General features: G+C 49.6%; 1 protein-coding gene across 3 annotated transcripts in view; it reads left to right on the top strand.

The window, feature by feature from the left end:
- Positions 1–358: 358 nt before the first annotated feature.
- The window catches only part of CLCN1 (chloride voltage-gated channel 1), a 38,591-nt gene continuing 18,786 nt past the window's right edge, over positions 359–20,163 (top strand). The window contains exons 1-13 of one of the 3 annotated variants that reach the window (XM_055421412.2): positions 359–616; positions 2,865–2,933; positions 3,962–4,085; positions 4,458–4,589; positions 5,145–5,273; positions 5,564–5,697; positions 7,359–7,436; positions 8,432–8,510; positions 15,750–15,875; positions 16,332–16,416; positions 16,635–16,736; positions 17,052–17,136; positions 17,412–17,561. In XM_055421412.2, coding sequence (XP_055277387.2) covers positions 437–616; positions 2,865–2,933; positions 3,962–4,085; positions 4,458–4,589; positions 5,145–5,273; positions 5,564–5,697; positions 7,359–7,436; positions 8,432–8,510; positions 15,750–15,875; positions 16,332–16,416; positions 16,635–16,736; positions 17,052–17,136; positions 17,412–17,561 — 1,473 coding nt within the window. In that variant the 5' untranslated portion in view covers positions 359–436. The remainder of the gene's footprint in view (positions 617–2,864; positions 2,934–3,961; positions 4,086–4,457; positions 4,590–5,144; positions 5,274–5,563; positions 5,698–7,358; positions 7,437–8,431; positions 8,511–15,749; positions 15,876–16,331; positions 16,417–16,634; positions 16,737–17,051; positions 17,137–17,411; positions 17,562–20,163) is intronic. The other 2 variants (XM_055421413.2, XM_055421414.2) reach the window with 2 other exon arrangements.

The raw sequence follows: 20,163 nt of genomic DNA on the forward strand, positions 1-20,163 counted from the left end.
GAATGGACTGATGCAAGAAAAGAGGTGGGCTGCTTCGAGGGTGCAGACTCGGGGAGCACACAGGTCCGAAAGCACTCCAAGCAGCCTTCCACCCTGATCTGGACGGTATTTATAGCCAGACCAGTGGCCTGGGGCTGGAATCCTCTTCGTGACGCAGGAGGGGGACGGTGCCTGTCCTGCTGGGGGAATTCCCTGTGGGACTGCCCCCCAGGTTCCTGTCCCCACTCCTCCCCCGCACGGCTCTCACACCTGCTTCGACCCCAAGCAGATCAGATGTGGCAGTGGGGGGGTCATGTGACGGAGAGATGGCTATAAATAGCCGGGGGTGGGCACGCTGCCCCAGACGCCTTGGGGACAGGCAGGAGGACAGGCTTAAGGAGCTGTTCTAGGGGGAGGGTGGGGGCCGGCAGGCCGAAGCCTGGCCGGGGGCGGGAGCATGGAGCCGTCGGGGGCCCAGCGGCATGGGGTCGAGCCCAGCTGGTGGGGTAGCGCCCCCCAATACCAGTACATGCCCTTTGAGCACTGCACCAGCTACGGACTGCCCTCCGAGAACGGGGGTCTGCAGCACAGGCTCCGGAGGGACGCAGGCCCCCGTGCCAACACCCACCCCACACAGGTAAAGTCCTCAGCGGAGGGGGCAGTGGAGTCCAGGAGCCAGAGGAGCCATGGATCGGGGGAAATGGAGAGGCAGGTGGCGAGAGGGGGCAGTGTGATCTTCTAACTTAAGAAAGTACATGGTTGTGTGTTCCAAGTATGAACATTCTTTAAAGGTCTGGGTTCAGCCCGGTGGGCACCTTCTGTAGAGACACACGTGTTCCTGAACACAAGCTTTACTAACTGAACCCCCCGAATCTGGGGGGAGAAGGCAGAGCCACACATGGGTGCCCAGCCCGTGCTTACATAACCTCCACGAGGGGACTGGCAGAGGAGCCCACACCTCTGTGCCTGAGCCGTCCTCACACCCTCTCCCTGCACACAGGCGCCGCCAGATTCTCCCTTCCCACCCTCGGCAGAACACACACACATCCGCACTTCCGCAGAAGCAGAAAGGTGGGCGTAAAGGGAGGAAATGGACAGAAGAGCATGGTCAGTGACCCAAGGTAGACCAGTGTCAGATGAGCCAAAGGGATGTAACCAAACTCACAGGTGGGAGGCTTCATCAAGTGGGGCCCCACGAGGCGGTGGCACCTGGAGAGACACGGAGCTCTGATTTCGGTGAGGTGGGAGGGGTGCTGCTGAACTAACCAGGGGTTTGTTGTTCAGTCGTTCAGTCACATCCAGCTCTGTGCGACCCCATGGACGGCAGCACGCCAGGCTTCCCGGTCCTTCTCTGCCTTCTGGAGTTTGCTCAGACTCACGTTCATTGAGTCGATGATGCCATCCAACCACCTCATCCTCTGTTGCTCTCTTCTCCAGCTGCCTTCAATCTTTCCCAGCATCAGGGTCTTTTCCAATGAGTCCAGGGTAAATGTCTGTCAGGTGTAGACATTGAGGAAAGGGCAGTGATGGTGGGGGCATCCCTGAAGGACAGATTGAGAGTTTGTTTCAGATAAATACAAAGGTTAAGATCCGCAAGTGAACATGTCTGTAGAGGGACAGGATGGAACCTGTCGGGGGGAACCAGGAAATCAGGATTTAAAAATGTTTTAGCTGATGAGGGGTGGACTGTGTTCGTTTAACATGGGGGTCTAGGCAGGGTAGGGAAGCTGAGGGCTGGGCTGGGGACCTCTGTGCTAGGGGTCCAGAGAATCCAGGTCTCAATCCTGACCTGTCCTGAGGATGGTGGGTGGGGGCAGTTCCTGGAGAATCAGCTGGAGGGGGAGGGGTGAGGGCACAAAAGCCAGGGGAGGCTCCAGTGGTGAGTCAGAGCAGGCTTCCTGGATAAGGTAGCCTGGAACACAGTTCTGGGTTGGACAGAAAGACCCCTCCTCGTGGCCCTGGGCTCTCTGTCACCAGGTATGTGGTCTGAGAGGGATGTCAACTTAGTAAAAGGTACGGTTACGGTGCCTTCTGGTGATGGCGAGCAAACTGAGCATGCCAGCACAAAGCTGAAGGGACTCGGGAAGTCAGGTTGGGCAGGTGCAAAGAAGGGGAGCTCGGACTTCCGTGTTTCTATGCTTAAATCTTACTATGGAAATTTCACACTTATACAAAAATAGTATAGTGGTGTAATGAATCCCCAAGTACCCCTTGCCCAATGATTAATTACTGTCAGCATCTTTGCATCCATCCTCCCATCCCCGGCCCTACACTCACGAATCCAGACAATATGCCCCTTTCAGCCTTGACTTCTCTTTCCCCTCCCAGCCCTGCTCAGATGGTGAGCCCTAGTCCAGCCGGCACAGATTTATCTCTTATTTTTATTTTATAAATGTATTTATTTATTTGACTTCGTTGGGTCTTAGCTGCGGAACACGGGATCTCTCGTTGTGGCACACAGACTCTCTGGTTGTGGCTTGGGCTCTGGAGCGCCTGCAGGCTCAGTAGTTGTGGCTTAGCGTGTGGGATCTTGGTTCCCTGACCAGGGGTTGAACCTGAGACCCCTGCGTTGCAAGGTGGCTTCTTCACTACTGGACCACCAGGGAGGTCCCCAGATGGGACTCTTTTAGTGTTTCCCAGCCCAGGTTTGGTATGCAGCACCCGCTTCTCATCTCCTCCAGCCTGGGACCTAAGGTGGGTTGAGGCAGCCCATGTGCTGGCCCCCGTGGGAAGTATCTTCTCTCGGGTCTGGGGAGGGCATGGAGGAAAACACGGCTCCCTTCGGTCACTAACCTCATCCCAGAGCAGGGTATTAGTGTCTCCTGCTCAGGATTCAGGCATAAACTCGACTGCTCGTATTGTGAAATCAGATCTCTTCCACTCAGGCTCTCCGAGAACCAGCAACGTGGCCTGGCCTGACCCTGGCCCCAGAGGACAGAGTTAGTGCAGTGGAGGTGGGGCAGGCTAAAAGGAGTTAGCATACCGTGCACACACACCCACACCCCAAACACACATGCACACCCCAAATACACATGCACATCCCGAACACACACGCACACCCCAAACACACACGCACACCCCAAACACACACGCACACCTCAAGCACACACACTCTACTTCGGGAAGAAGTAGACTGACCTTCCTTTTGGAGGCTGGGTCCAGTCTGTGCCTACAAGCACACGACAAGGGGACGTGGATGGGTTTTCTCTGAGCCTGGCAGGGCGTCCAAGGAGCCTCATTCAAGCTAGACACACCAAGGCAAAGAGCCACCAGGAGTCACCTGCTAACCTGTCCATGTCAGTGTGAGGGGGGTCCAGGGAAACAACAGAGGGGCCAAGAAGCAGGAAGCAGTGACACACAGAACATGTCATTGACGCAGTTCTCGTATCCTTGCTTCAGAGTAGAAATTGGTTCCCTTGCTGAAGGCTGCTGTTGAGAGAGATGAGTACAGATGGGCAGGGGTGTGGATGGACGGATAAGGGCGAGGAGTGGGAACTGTGTACCTGGATGGTAGGGAGTGGAGGGCACTGATGACCCAAGTGACCCTGCATGAGGCCGTCAACACCCAGGGTTTTAAAAAGTCTATTTATTTCTGATTGGAGGATCACTGTTTCACAATGTTGCGCTGGCTTCTACTGTACATCAACATGAATCAGCCACAAGTGTGCATATGTCTCCTCTGTCCTGAACCTCCCTTCCACCCCCCCACCCCATCCCACCCCTCTAGGCTGTCACAGAGCACCAAACACCCAGGATTTTAAAAAGCTGTTTGTTCGATTTATCTGTGGGTCTATATGAAGTGAAGTTGCTCAGTCATGTCTGACTCTTTGTGACCCCATGGATTGTAGCCTACCAGGCTTCTCTGTCCATGGGATTTTCCAGGCAAGAGTACTGGAATGGGTTGCCATTTCTTTCTATATACTTCCTTCTATTTCTTTTGACTCTTCAATGAGACAGACCTTTCCCATCTCCCTCTATCCAGATCTATGGCCATCACAAAGGGCAGTTCTCAGGCAAGGAGCAGGAGGACACCGAGATGCCCAAGACGATGGGCTCCAGCGCTTCCATGGACAGCAAGGATGAGGATCACTATTCTAAATGTCAAGGTGACAGGGGAATGGAGGTGTCTGGAGAGGAAAGACGTACAGGGTTTAGGGCAGTAACTCTAAAGACTCGTTGAGTATTTCTGATTCACGGTCCCCATCTGCGCACCAAAGCCCTCCTCCAAGGAAAAGACATGGTTCCTGAGTCCTTCCCACCGTCCCTCCCACACAGCCCCAAGAAACCAGAGTTTAGAAGGGAATCAAGTAGCCACAGGGGAATTGGACTCTGGTGCCTTCTGAAGGGCAGAGAGGTGAGGAGAAACTCAGGGAATGAGACATACAGACAAGACCCCTAGAGGCCACCCGCTCGCAGCCCTAAGCCACACACCCAGAGCAGTGACTAGTTACCTGGTCCTCTGTCCTTTCTTTTCCTAGATTGTATGCACCGCCTGGGACTCGTGGTGAGAAGAAAGTTAGGGGAAGACTGGATCTTTCTGGTGCTTCTGGGGCTCCTGATGGCTCTGGTTAGCTGGTGCATGGATTATGTCAGTGCCAAAACACTTCAGGGTAGGTGTAACGTGGCCCTTTGCCCCCCTAGCCCTCCCCATACTGCGGTTGTTCTAGAGTTTCCACCTAGGGTAAGCTGGGGGAGCTTTGGGATGGTGCTCAGAGAAGAACAGGTGTGACTCTAGTCCAGGGACACCAGACCCAGATCCATTTTCCCTGCCCCTTTCTATCAGCCAGGCTGTGGGCGCCACTCTCGTAGGGTGACCAGCTTGTGCTAGTTTTCCGAGGGCTTTGCAGTTCGGGCAACTGGAAACATGTGGAGTCCCAGGAGCCCTTCGTGCCAGAGCCTCTAAGGAGGTGCCCACAGACTGTGGTTTGCTGCACTGCCATCCACTCGACCTCCCACAGGTGGTGGGAACTCTGATGGGTCATGTCACCTCCCCCGGCTCAGATCCCCCCACAAGTCAAATGAGAATAGAGCCACTTCTGAGGTCCAATGGGGACAGTGGCCACTCGAGCATGCTCTTAGCACGGCTCTCCCTGCTGCGGGCATGGGGGCAGCACCGACACGCCGTCCATCCTCCTAAGATTGAGCCCGGACGCCTGTCTCCGCAGCCTACAAGTGGTCCTACTACCAGATGCAGCCCAGCCTGCCTCTGCAGTTCCTGGTCTGGGTCGGCTTCCCCCTAATCCTCATCCTCTTCAGCGCCCTCTTCTGCCAGCTCATCTCTCCCCAGGCTGTCGGTGAGAAGTTCCCAGATCCCACTGCGGATCACCATCACCATAACCCACAGCATCTCAAGGGCCTGTAGACCTCGCATGCCCCTCCTCCCCTCCCTCCCAGGCCTGTTCTCGACTTTGCCACTGTCCCGCTCTACACGCTCACCACCCCCACCCCCACCCCCCGCCGCCACCACAAGACCTCTCACTCCATCCCCATATTCACTGTCTGGATGTCTATCTACCTTTAACCTCCAGCTTAAACTTGCACAAAATCACTTAACAACAACAACAAAACAACAACACGCTTTTAGGCTCTGGAATCCCTGAAATGAAGACAATTCTTCGCGGGGTGGTCCTGAAGGAGTATCTCACCCTCAAGGCCTTCGTGGCCAAGGTAGTGGCTCTGACTGCAGGACTGGGCAGTGGCATTCCTGTGGGGAAAGAGGTAAGACTCCAGTTCCTGCGGTGTGAGCTGGGCAGGCCCTCCAACAGAGGGCGCCACAGAGTCTAGAGGGAGCTGGTGGGAGTGGGGAGGTTGGGACCATGGGGATTTCTAGGCTACCAGGGAAGGTCCTCAACCTGGGACACAATGACAAAAACATCAGAGCTGGGAGTAGCTTAGGGCAGTCTCACCTTTGGGGCACTCACTGCTGGCATCTGGGGCTGAGTAATTCTTGGATCTAGGCGGCCATCCTGTGCATTTATAGGATGATTAGCAAGCTCCCCGGCCTGTCCCTCCTACAAGCCAGCAGCAGCCCCACGTTGTGACAATCGGAAAGTCTCCAGACATTGCCAGATGTCCCCTGGGGGCAGAATCTCCCCCAGCTGAGAACCACTGCCTTAGCAATCCAGACAAACCCTGTGAAAACTGAGACCTAAAAGAGGCTCTGCTTTTCTTCAAGGTTACTTGTAACCTTGTAAGAAGTTACATGTAACTTCTTGCCCTGCTGCAACCAGAGTTATCTTTTTGAAATGGTATCAGAAATAACTGCCCTCTGGTTAGGAACTTCAAATGACTTTTCTTTTCTTTTTTTTCTTTTGGCCATTCGATATATGGGATCTTAGTTCCCCAACCAGGGATCGATCCTATGCCCTTGTGGTGGAAGTGCAGGGTCTTAACCTCTGGACTTGCCCCCGCCCCCGACAAGTCCCTCCATTCCTTTCAAAATGAAGTCCAAACTTAACTTCCCAGAGCCTGTGGTGATTAGGCTCCTCTCTGTCCTCCGAGGCTACTCCTCCTTCCTGGTGCTGGAGTGACAAGGAACTTTCTGCCGCTCAGCCACCAAGTCTGCCCCGCTCCAGGTTCTTGCACTTGCTGTGCCCTCAGCCTGGAACATTCTTCTACTGAGAACCCCACGGCTCCTGCCTTCGTGTCCATCAAGGCCCTACTCAGCCATGACCTTCCCCACCCCAACCTTGTCTTTTCTCTCTTTTTTCTCGTGTTCAGCCACTCAGTCGTGTCTGACTCTTGGCAACCCCATGGACTGCAGCATGCCAGGCTTTCCTGTCCTTCCCTGTCTCCCAGAGCTTGCTCAAACTCATGTCCATCGAGTCGGTGATGCCATCCAACCATCTCATCTTCTGTCGTCCCCTTCTCCTCCTGCCTTCAATCTTTCCCAGCATCAGAGTCTTTTCCAATGAGTCAATTATTTGCATCAGGTGGCCAACGGATTGGAGTTTCAGCTTCAGCCTCAGCCCTTCCAATGAATATTCAGGACTGATTTCCTTTAGAATGGACTGGTTGGATCTCCTTGCAGTGCAGGGGACTCTCAAGAGTCTTCTCCAGCACCAGTTTGAAAGCATCAGTTCTTCAGCACTCAGCCTTCTTTATGCCGAACTCTCACATCCATACATGACTACTGGAAAAACCATAGTTTTGACTAGTCAGTTTCTTCACAGCCTCTAGAATTTTCTGAAATGATAATGTGCTGGACATCACCGCCCTTCCTCCCTGGGTTGAACCTCTGCGAAGGCACAACTTCTATCTTAGCTGTATTTCTAGCCCCTGGTACAGTGTCCGGAGCAACCGATGTCTGTCCAAGAATGCTACCAAGCCCCCCCACCCGACCCCTGCCCCTGACCCCTCGTCCCCTTCCTCTCTCCCAGGGCCCTTTTGTTCACATTGCCAGCATCTGCGCGGCCATCCTCAGCAAATTCATGTCGGTGTTCTGTGGGGTGTATGAGGTAAGGCTGAAAAGGGCAAAGGAGGCGGGGCTGGGGCGCGGGGCTGGGCTGCCTTGGCCGCGATGCTGAGCCGGGCACTGCGCTAACCCCCGCTCCGCAGCCTGCATCGAGGTGCCCCCGGCCCGCCTCCTCCAGCCACGCGATGCCGCTGTTTAAGCCCTTGCCGGTCCCTTGACGCCCTCCCTCCACGATCCGGCCGCTGCCTCGGGGTTGGGGGAGGTCGCCCATGGTCCGCTCCTCCGCCCCGTGTCAGTTGCCCTCCGCGATTCCCTTGGGGGCCGCCCCGTCCCTTTGTCGGTCCTGGTCCTGCGCCCCGCGTCTTGTGCGCTCCGGCCGCGCCCTAGCCCTCCACCGCCTCGTCCGCGCGCTCCTCTGTTGCAGACCGTGCCTGGGCAGCTTGACCTCCTGGTGTCGGCCTGCGCTGTGGGCGTGGGCTGCTGCTTCGCAGCCCCAGTCGGAGGCAAGTTTCACTTCCTCCCTATCCCAGTTGGCCTGAGGGGTTGTGGAGAGGGGTGCTCTCATAAGCTTTGGGGTGGGGGTGGGGCTGCTTGCGGAAGGGGGATGGGGTGGGCCGTTCAGGGAGTGACCCCGAATCACATCCCGAATCGCTCATTTTCTTACACCAGAGGGCTGTGTGTTCTTTTAGAAGCTGCTGGCTCTTCCTTGCCATTTGTCCAAAGCCCTTTCCTGTTAACACTTATGGTCCTGTTAACACCAGCCCCCCTCTCTGGTGACCATTGAGGCTTACCTGCCATCCTTAAATTTGCCTAACCGGTTCATTTTCTATGTTTGGCTTTGCGCTATGAGTTCACTTCCTATTTGCCAAACTAACTGAGTTTCTCTTGGCCTGGGAGGGCACTGGGGAGATGGGGCCCCTGTGGTGGATTCCCTGTGACTCAAGTCTCTCCTTCTCTGTCCCCCTCCTTGCCTGCCCGCCTTCCTCTCCTGCCCGCCTTCCCCTCCCTGCCTCTCGCCCTCTGTCTGTCCCCTAGTAGCAGCCATACTATTACACTGACATGCTGACGGTGGGCTGTGCCGTGGGAGTCGGCTGCTGTTTTGGGACACCTCTTGGAGGCAAGTGATGTACCCGCTTCTGCATCAATGCACTTGCCTGTTCTTGCTCCCAAAATGGTTACTGCCAGCATCCCCAAGTTTGAGTATTACCAGTTTAGACAAGGGTGAAGCCAGATAGCTTTTAGTGAGCATTTACTATGTGCAGGCAGTGTTCTAAAGACTTTACATCCTTCCTGCCCACAGCTGTATGAGGTTGATATTAAAGAGAGAGAGTCAGCGACTTGCTGTTAGTAAGTGGGAGAACCAGGAAGGAATACCGAGGTGGCCTCTGTGGGACCCCTACTTATATTGTGTTTGTGAGTGCTCAGTTGTGTCCGACTCTTTGCGACCCCATGGACTGTAGCCCTCCAGGCTCCTCTGTCCATGGGATTTCCCAGGCAGGAAAACTGGCATGGGTTTCCTTTGCCATTTCCTCCTCCAGGAGCTTTTCTGGACCCAGATACTGAATCCACGTCTCTTGCGTCTCCAGCATGGGCAGGCGGATTCTTTACCACTGTGCCACCAGGGAAGCTAGATAGCCTTTTGTATTGTTGGATATTTTTGCCCTTCACTTATTATATCTTCTAACAGGGGACTTCTGTGTACTTTTTTGCTCTTTAATCATTCATTTTTTTGTTGTCATTTTTTAAATTGAAGTGTAATTGACATCTCTATATAGTTGACGTCTGTATGTATTTTCTTCTCCAAAAGAAGACTTACCTTTCCTTGTATATTGTTAAGGGCATGGGAGTTTCAGTTCAGTTCAGTCACTCAGTTGTGTCCGACTCTTTGCGACCCCATAGACAGCAGCACTCCAGGCCTCCCTGTCCATCACCAATTCCTGGAGCTTACTCAAACTCATGTCCGTAGAGTTGGTGATGTCATCCAGCCATCTCATCCTCTGTCATCCCCTTCTCCTCCCACCTTCAATCTTTCCCAGCATTAGGGTCTTTTCAAATGAGTCAGTTCTTCGCATCAGTTGGCCAAAGTATTGGAATTTCAGCTTCAGCATCAGTCCTTCCAATGAATAGTCAGGACTGATTTCCTTTAGGATAGACTGGTTGGATCTCCTTGCTGTCCAAGGGACTCTCAAGAGTCTTCTCCAACACCACAGTTCAAAAGCATCAATTCTTTGCCACTCAGCTTTCTTTATAGTCCAACTCTCACATCCATACATGACCACTGGAAAAACCATAGCCTTGACTAGACGGACCTTTGTTGGCAAAGTAATGTCTCTGCTTTTTAATATGCTGTCTAGGTTGGTCATAGCTTTTCTTCCAAGGAGCAAGTGTCTTTTCATTTCATGGCTGCAGTCACCATCTGCAGTGATTTTGGAGCAAAAAAAAATAGTCTGCCACTGTTGCCCCATCTATTTCCCATGAAGTGATGGGACCCGATTCCATGATCTTTGTTTTCTGAATGTTGAGCTTCAAGCCAACCTTTTCACTCTCCTCTTTCACTTTCATCAAGAGGCTCTTTAGTTCTTCTTCACTTTCTGCCATAAGGGTGGTGTCATCTGCATATCTGAGATTATTGATATTTCTCCCAGCAATCTTGATTCCAGATTGTGCTTCATCCAGTCCAAAGTTTCTCATAATGTACTCTGCATATAAGTTAAATAAGCAGGGTGACAATATACAGCCTTGAGTTGACAACTCCTTTCCCGATTTGGAACCAGTCTGTTGTTCCATGTCCAGTTCTAACTGTTGCTTCTTGACCTGCATACAGATTTCTCAGGAGGCAGGTCAGGTGGTCTGGTATCCCCATCTCTTGAAGAATTTTCGACAGTTTGTTGTGATCCACACAGTCAAAGGCTTTGGCATAGTCAATAAAACAGAAGTAATGGCATCACCAACTCGATGGACATGAGTCTGAGTGAACTCCGGGAGTTGGTGATGGACAGGGAGGCCTGGCGTGCTGTGATTCATGGGGTCGCAGAGTCGGACACGACTGAGAGCCTGAACTGAACTGAACTGAAATGTTTTTCTGGAATTCTCTTGCTTTTTCTATGATCTAATGGATGTTGGCAATTTGATCTCTGGTTCCTCTGCCTTTTCTAAACCCAGCTTGAGCATCTGGAAGCTCACGTACTATTGAAGCCTGGCTTGGAGAATTTTGAGCATCACTTTGCTAGCGTGTGAAATGAGTGCAATTGTACGATAGTTCGAGCATCCTTTGGCATTGCCTTTCTTGGGAGTTTAAGTGGACCATATTTAGGTTGATGTGTGTGTGTGTGCTCAGTCGTGTCCAACTCTTTGCAGCCCCATGGACTGTGGCCTGCCAGGCTCCTTTGTCCATAGCATTTTCCAGCAAGAATACTGGAATGGGTTGCTATTTCCTCCTCCAGGGGATCTTCCTGACGCAGGGATGGAACCTGTATCTCCTGCATTTCTTGCACTGGCAGGCAGTTTCTTTACCACTAGCACCACCTGGAAAGACATTGAATGAATAGTCAGCTTTATTTTTATTTTGGCCATGCTGCACAGCACACGGGATCTTAGTTCTCAGACCAGGGATTGAACCCGGCGCCCTGCATTGGCAGTGCAGAGTCTGAACCACTGAACCACCAAGGAAGTGCCAATGGTCAGCTTTAGATGAGGACTACACTTGAGAATTAAAGGCTCATTTTTCCTTGACTGCAATGTAAAGTTGAGTTTAGCGCTTTGGGGACAACGGAGAATGAGATGGCTGGATGGCATCACCGACTCTGTGGACATGAGTTTGAGTGTACTCCGGGAGTTGGTGATGGACAGGGAGGCCTGGCATGCTGTGATTCATGGGGTCGCGGAGAGTCGGACACGACCGAGCGACTGAACTGAACTGAACTGAACTGAACTGAACTGTTAGACAAAGGGTAACTTTTCAGACTTTTTCCTTGTCCTGGATGACTAACAAGTGTGCATGGTCAGAGACAGCTGCTGTATCTGTTTATTTACTCATTGGTAACAGTTGTAACCAGATTAACAGAGCAAGGATTATATAGATCACTGGTTGGATTCGTTGGTGATAAAAAAAGATACCATGTTAACAATTGGAGAAGCAGAATTGCAGGAAAGGCATCTGCTTCATAAATGCACCAGCTGTTAGAGGTATCTTTCAATTATGAAAATATAATCAGTCCTTTCATAGAAGAGTCTTCAGGAAACCAAGATGACTTGGCTCAGGAGTGATACGTGTATAGACATTAACAGTTAATGAAAATGTACCATGCTCACTTGAACTGGTGCTAAAGCAATGCACACAGCATAAGGGAGAAAGGTTGGCAAACGAGTTAGCTGGCATCCTGCTTGCACTACTGTTGTCAGCTCTTGTCATTAAAGTCAATGTCCCCAGCAGTGAAGGCTAGCCTGTTGGAATTTCTGCACAAGTTTACATGTTCACACTTGCATTTATACCCACTCTCAGCTTTACTGAGTCTTTTGCCTTACAAATCCACAAGGTCTGAAGAATACTTTTAGAAGGGTAGCATTTTTTGTTGTTTTGTTTTTAATCCAGATTCTTTTAAAGTGAAGAGAATATGATTTTTTTTTTTGCATAAAACTAGAACTTCTGGGATGAATGAAGAAGGTTCTTCATGATCCTGTCTAGACACTGGGAGAGGCAAATAGTTAAGTTACAGATAAAACATGGCTCTTGACATAAGTTGACATAAGAAAATGTTAAGCATTGAAGTTAAAATGTTTTATTTTTAGGATGTTTGTAGTAAGTGGCAAATATTAAATGAAGTTGCAGATAACCTTATTCGATAGCTATATTTTACAAATACGGATTAATTCTAAAAGAAAAAAAAGTAGTATTAGAGTAATTTATTCACTCTGTAGTCAACTCTTAATGCCTTACATTGATGAAATCTACTTCAACATTTGGCTAAAACGACAAGGATGTTTTTGTTTCCATATATGCCCTCTGCCGTGAGCAGAGGCAGCACCTCTGGGTGCTATGCTAGTTACTCTGCTCGCAGGTAACCATGGCAGAAAGGGTAGACAGGAAGGCCAGCAGACCATCACAGCCCACTCAGAGAAGCATCCCAGTGGCAGCCTGGGCAAAGTGCAAAGAATACTCTGGATAGAAGAAACAACATTGCACAGTCAAGACATACAGGAATAGAATGTCAATACATGAGCATTGCTAGAGGGCACAGGGGAAGAAATGACAGGAAATGAGTCTGGATAGGTACCTGGGGGGTGATTCATGAAGGTCATCATAGGAAATGCACAAGAACGTCAGTTTCATTCTCCAGGCTAGAGTTTGCCTGAATGTGTTGTGCAGAACACAGCTCATGGTGTTAGTAGACATAACATGTAAACAGTGTTCCAAGATCAGATACATTGGAAAACACTGTGTTGAATAGATAGTTTTTTAAACAGGAAGAGTTCTCAGAGCGTTCAATACGCTGACACGCCCTGTGACTATCCCACGTGTGGCTCAAAGTCAGTGTTTCCCGCAGAATCCTTTTTGCAAGGACCCTCTTTAGGGAACTCGTAGTATCTCATGGACCCGACTTTGGGAAATGCTGTCATGGGTGAAGGGGAGTCGGGGAAGAGTTTCAAACAAGGTAGTGTTGTGTCCAGCTTTGGCCGCACAGAGCTGGCCTGTGGATAAACAGGATTTATCCAGGATTAACAAGAAGACTATTGTCACAGTCCTTTTGATGCTAGATGGTGAGAGACTGAACTGGGCAGAGGCAGACGAGATAGAGAACAGGATGATATATAAGGGTGATAGAAAAGAAAATGGATGGCACCTGGTGGCTGATTTATGCGAGGTTATGAAAAATAAGAAAGGAGGAGGAATCTAGGCTAACTTTCGGTTTTATAAGGAGGAACACACAGTGGATAGTGGTGTTGCAAGCAACATAGGGAATATAGGAAGTGAAACAGGTCTAAGACAGTTGATAAATTTCGCTTTGAATACATTGAGTTTGAAGTTCCTGCGACATCTCCAAGTGACGTCAAATAGGCAGCTGGCTTGCTGAGTCTGGAGTTCAGGAACTGAGCTGAAAGCATGGCTTTGTCAACCCGTCGGTTAGCATGGGGGTGGTAGTTAAAGCCATCGGCATAAATGAAGTTGAAAAAGTGGATCTACGAGTCGCAAGAGTCAGAGACCAAGGCCCGTGGCGCCAGAGGAGGAGACAGAGCGGAGCCTCCAGGGTGGAAGAGAGAGCGACATTACAGAACCTAGGAGACCAGAGAGTTTCCAAGTGCTGTTTGTGTTTTTTCATGCTTTGTTTCCTTTTAGCGGCACATTTTCTGTTTGGCTCAGGCGAACATGAAAATTCACTCTCATTCCGAAGTACACAGTGACAGACTGTTAGAGAACGCGTCCCAGAACTCGGGAAGGGAAATCTAGCCTAGGATTTCAAAATCTGGTCGTCAAACATTCGTAAGTTGGATTGTTTACATTTCGACAAATCAGAGCCAACTTTGGTTTTGTTCAGTTCAGTTCAGTTGCTCAGTCATCTCCTACTCTTTGTTACTGGTGAAGAAAAGGAGCAGTTTGTTCTGCCTGATGCCCCCTCAAATCCCCCCGACTCCCCAGATCCTCCTTTTAGGCCAAGAGAGCAGCTCCCGAACCTGATGAGATTTGGGGAGCAGGGGCGGGCCAGGGGTGGTTGGCAAAGGGCTGTCTCCCAGATTCCCCGTTTTCTGAAATTCCACCCACCTATGATCCCTTGCTCTTTTCCTTCCTTCCCCTGTCCCCCATCTCCCCTCCTCTGTCCTCTCATCCACAGGACAAGGCTTTGAACCCTGATGATGTACCAGGCACATAGGTCCTAGGTGTTGGGAATCCAAAGAACCTTCAGTCCCAGGGGGACCTCAGAGATGTAAATAGAGAACTACCTCTGAAAGTGCTAACAGGTGCTCTGATGCCCCAAATTCCTAGAAAACAAGATAAGGGAGGGACTGTTTTCACCTGCAGCGGGAGACTGGGGATCCCAGAGAAGGGGAACCACAAGGTATCCTCTGCCCAAGTACAGCAGCTGTTCCACACGGGAGCAACCATTAGGCCACCCTTGCTGTGGCATAAATGACTTCCTATCACCATTGACTGTCACCTGCAACAGAAAGGGCTGGAATCCTGAGACATCAAGAGACGTGACTTTTGGAATCTAGAACAGGGGGCAGAAAATGGCTTGGATGTGAGAGGCCACCGGAAATGGGAAGCAGGTGGTGGGGTTGGGGGGTGGGGGGTCTCAGCCAGCCAGTAGCCACAGAGAGCAAGGGACAGGAACCTGACCTAGTTCACAGGCTTTCCTGGGGCCAGGGCTCTTTCCACTCATACAGTTATACGCTGCATTTCCTTGTTTTCCTTCTTCAGCTCTGATAAAGATGAGGCTTAGCCAGGTGTTAGGTAATTCTGTTGTCAGTTTCCACTTTGCGTTTAATCACAGTCTTCTCCCTGATTCGCGGTATGTGTAAAGATTATTTTCATTGCATCTCTTGAGTCTTTTATGCCCTTGTTAGCTTCCTTCTTTTGTTTCCACCAGCTCTTGCTATTTTTCTGTTTATTTACCTTCTCATTTCTGCTCCAGCATCTACTCTCACAAACAGGACAACTTAGGACTCTGAATTAGCTTGCCTTCTACCTCACCCTCCTTTCTTGAGCATAATGGTTTGTAACTTCTTTGAGCTTCTTGGTTTCCCCCCTTCTCCCCGATCTGGTCCTTTTAAGTCAGGTTTTTTACATTTTAATTAAAAAGAATATTAATGAATCCTCTTTTGGAATACTGAGTACTGTCAGCTCTTACGAAGTCCCTTCCTTTTTGTTTTTCTAATTTCTTCCCTAAACGTTGCAGGGTACATGGCACATGGGAGAAGGGAGGAGAGATTGTGGCAGGGTTGGGGGCTGTTATGGGGAGTCCCCATAAATCTTGAGTTCTGCTTGGTACTCTGGCGAGCAGTCACTGAAAGCTTTCCCTCTTGGAACTTTTCTGCAGAAAATTTTCAGATCCCTGTGGATATCAGACAACCACGAATTCCACCCAGCCCTGATTTCAAAGGGGTGGAACAAGCACATGTCGTGCGTTAAACCCTGCTCATTTTCCATCCCCTCTGTATCTTGTTGAACCGTCTCTCTGGTCTGCAAAAACTGCTAGCAAGGTATATGGTTTAGAGCAGGGTATATGCCAAGACACCACCCGCTCCCACTACTGCTCCCCCCTCACGACTCAAGGAGCCAAAGGTCCTGGGGTGCCTGGGGTGGGAGGGTGGGAGAGAGCCTCACCCTGGCCTGCACCTGACTCGACTTCCTTGCCCATAGGAGTGCTGTTTAGCATCGAGGTCACCTCTACCTACTTCGCTGTGAGGAACTACTGGCGAGGATTCTTTGCAGCCACGTTCAGCGCCTTTGTTTTCCGAGTGCTGGCCGTGTGGAACAAGGACGCTGGTAACATGGGCAGCATCACTTGGAAAGTGGGACCAAGGCCCAAGGGTATATACAGGGCAAGGGTACAGGTCGTGGAGTAGGGGGGTGTCTCTGCCAGTTGTTGTTTAGTCGCTAAGTCGTGTCTGGCTCTTCTGCGACCCCATGGGCTGTAGCCCGCCAGGTTCCTCTGTCCATGGAATTTTCCAGGCAAGAATACTGGAGTGGGCTCCCATTTCCTTCTCCAGGGGATCTTCCTGATCTAGGCATCGAATCTGCATCTCCTGCCTTGGCAGGCGGACTCTTAACCACTGAACCACTAGGGAAGCCTGTCTCTGCCAGTAGTGTTAGGAAAAAGAAATTAAATAGAGGGGATGGTGGGTTTGGAGGAAGCTTTAATCCTTAAGGCTGATGACCTTGGGTCCTTCTCAATGGCTTCTGTGACACTCCCACCATGACCTTGGCCTTTCCATCCTGTAGTCACCATCACAGCCCTCTTCAGAACCAATTTCCGAATGGACTTTCCCTTTGACCTTCAGGAACTCCCAGCCTTTGCGATTATCGGGTCAGTGGCTACTCTGGGAGTCGGGGGGGGGCCAGAGCTGGGGCAAAGCTTTGGATTGGAAAGGACCCAAGCTGGGAAGTTGGCGTGGGCATGGGTAAGGTGGAAATTGTTGAGGGGGGTGGTGGGTAGAAAGGGCAGGTGGATGCCTGGTATTTGCTTCCTGCAGTGGCCAGGGCCGAGGGATGAGGGTTTCATTTCTGTATGGCTTACACCCTCAGGATTTGCTGTGGGTTCCTGGGAGCCTTGTTTGTGTATCTGCATCGCCAAGTCATGCTCGGTGTCCGAAAGCACAAGGCCCTCAGCCAGTTTCTGGCTAAGCAGTGAGTCACCGCCCTACCCGTTTACTCTCTGGTTTCTCCAAGAGTTCCTCCCTTTTAATCTTGGCCAAAGGCGTTAAATGCCTTTTGGTGGCTTGTGATAAAATATAGAAGCCCGGATACCCTCCTAGGGATGAGCGGTGTGGTTTCCCCTTTAAAGATTGCTTATTGGGGGAGAGAGTGCTCCGTCTAATGGCCTGAGACCACAGGGGACGCCAAGAAACTTCAGATTTCCAGGGTCCAGTGTGGCATCCTCTGTGGGTTGGCCAAATTAGGATGAGGATTAATTCTAAGTAATTAATCCTGTTTCTTTTCCAGCCGCCTGCTCTATCCTGGAATCATCACCTTTGTCATCGCCTCCTTCACCTTTCCACCAGGAATAGGGCAGTTCATGGCCGGAGAGGTCAGCTCCAAGGGTGATCTCTGAGGGTGGGGGTCAGGTCACTGATCACGTGACTGAGACTAAACTAGGATGGGGCCACATGGCAAAGAGGAAGCAGCGAGGTGGCCCTCAGGCTTCTGAGCGTAGGTGCTTTTGCCCATGGATGGCTTCTCTCCCTGAGAAAAAAGCGGAAAGGGACCCATGAAAAATGAGACCGGGGCATCGGTTCTCTTTAAAAAAATGGAAGTACTGAACATCCCTGGAGAACTGCTCCCTTTTGCTTCCTCCTCTCACAGCTGATGCCTCGGGAAGCCATCAGTACCCTGTTTGACAACAATACGTGGGTAAAACATGTCGGGGACCCCGAGAGCCTGGGCCGGTCAGCTGTGTGGATCCACCCCAGAACCAGTGTTGTTATCGTCCTCCTCCTCTTCTTCATCATGAAGGTACCTCTCCCTACACCTCTGACTCCCTGAGTTTCTGTTTTCAACCTAGGAACCAGGGTTTGCATAAGGGGTGTGTGTGTGTATGTGTATGTGTGTGCGCTCCTTTGCATCTCTTTGCGACCCCATGGACTGTAGCCCACCAGGCTCCTCTGTCCATGGGATTTTCCAGGCAAGAGTACTGGAGTGGGTTGCCATGTCCTTCTCCGCATCTGTAGTCCTCTGCATTGGTAGGCAGATTCTTTACCACTAGCGCCACCTGGGAAACCCTTTACCATCTGAGCCACTTAGGGAAGCCCCTTTGCATAAGGTAGGGAAGGGTAAAACTTGGCCTGGCCTTTGTCCAACCTAAAAAGAAAGAACTTGGAAATCAGAGCCTAAGTATTAATAAGTTGCTCATCTAGAAAACTGAACCAGTATCTGGGTTAATGTTCCATTCATGTCAACTTCATGATGTTGTCATAATTATGATAACTCTTCTAAAGGTTCCACTTGCTAAATTATTGAGACATCGCAGCCGCTAAGTAAATAGGGACAAGACAGAGCTTAACCAATACAATAACTGTGTAAAGACCTCAGATAAATTAACCAAATCTCCCCACATATTAGATAATTAGGTGCTTCATCTCCAGCATCTGATTATCCATTTTCAGATGATTTGCATATTCGTTTTTCTCCCAGTCTGGTGGATAATCTCTTCTCTAGGAGTACAAAAGGGATAAAATATTTAAATCCATTTTATTGGTGACTATAAATAATTTTTACAATATTATTATTCTCTATTGAGGTGGCGAGGCTGTGAGGATTTTGCCACTCTTAAACCATTTTCTTCTAACTTCAGCTAGGAAACAAAGCTGATCTTTTTACTTACATTGGTTCTTTCTCATATCTTCCCATCAAGGATCACATGGTTATAGACTTTTCAGTTACTGCCTTGTACTAGGTTATTTTTATTTCCACCCCTGGTTGTGACATCTGTTATAATTGCTGTTTGTCTTTTTCTCTCTTTTTGATGATTGCCTCATTATTAATAGTATGTCTTGTCTGAATAGCCCATGATTTTCCTGTATATATTTGGAGAAGAAAATGGCAACCCACTCCAATATTCTCACCTGGAGAGTCCCATGGACAGAGGAGCCTGGTGGGCTCCAGCCCACGGGATCGCAAGAATCAGACATGACTTAGCGACTAAACCTTGTCTGAATAGCCCATGATTTTCCTCTCTATATTAGGGTTTTCATTTGATTTTTTTTTTAACAAATCCAAGTAACGATTCTATTTTAGTCTATAGCACAATTTTTTACATACATTTTAGTGGGTTTGACAGTACTTTTGGGCAGACTTTAGATGAATCCACAAAAGTTGATGTTTAAAATAAAATATACATAATAAAGCAAGAGGCATCTAGATGTTCAGAATCATGCATAAGGAGTGTTCTGGTTGGTGTTATCACTGGATACCTTGCCTATTAAGAATTCACCAGCAAAAGGCAGTTCTATTCTTTATTCCCATATAATTTACCAAAGTCAGAGAATTCTATCCACATTGAACTTTCATGTTTATTAAGTTATTCTTTTTTGAAGAGAATCTTTTTTAAAAGTTAATTATCTTTGGCTGCGCTGGGTCTCTGTTGCTGCGCCTGGGGTTTCTCTAGTTGCAGCGAGTGGGGGCTACTCTCTAATTGCGGTATGCAACTTATTCTTGACACTTACTGTGGAACTCGGTTTCCATAGGGTATGAGTCACTAAGTTACATTGTAATAGCCATAGTGGGTCCTTTCATCCGTTTATTCAGTAAGTGTTCTGATGCTCCTGCTGCTGCTGCTAAGTCACATCAGTCGTGTCCGACTCTGTGCAACCCCATAGATGGCAGCCCACCAGGCTCCCCCATCCCCGGGATTCTCCAGGCAAGAATACTGGAGTGGGTTGCCATTTCCTTCTCCAGTGCATGAAAGTGAAAAGTGAAAGTGAAGTTGCTCAGTCGTGTCCGACTCTTAGCGACCCCATGGACTGCAGCCCACCAGGCCCCTCCATCCATGGGATTTTCCAGGCAAGAGTGCTGGAGTGGGGTGCCATTGCCTTCTATGATATTTTAAATATAAAAGCATCCACTGATGTAAATCTGTATTACCTAGTTATCACTGCTTCCAGTATCTTTACTCTCCTATCACTGGACATATAACCATACCCTTATTATTTCCAAAATGTGGACAGTAAAGGTACCTAGCCACATTAAAACATATAATTGACTAGAACTATTTTTTCAGGCGAATTTAAAATTTAGCCCATGTGGTCTTCCGGCAGTATCCGTGTTCACAGGTAGGATTCTCAGTTCAGCTCTTTTATAACATTGATGAAGGGAACTTCCATCTTCTCAATTTTAAGACATGGAAAGTTATCATCTTGTTGTGAGTCTGGTGTGTCTCTAATGAGTATGAATATGATTACAACATCTCCATTTCCTTTTTAATGAGTCTAACGTTATTAGCTAGTATCACTGAGTTCTCAGTACAGCCCGAGGCTCTGGAGAATTCTTGCCTAATCTTTCTGTGCTTCCTCCTTGTGAAGCATCTAAATAAAACACAATCTGTGAGAAGGGGGTCTCT

Source organism: Moschus berezovskii, chromosome 3, assembly GCF_049115385.1.
Source record: "Moschus berezovskii isolate FMDL1 chromosome 3, NW_MosBer_1.0, whole genome shotgun sequence".
Taxonomy (NCBI): domain Eukaryota; kingdom Metazoa; phylum Chordata; class Mammalia; order Artiodactyla; family Moschidae; genus Moschus; species Moschus berezovskii.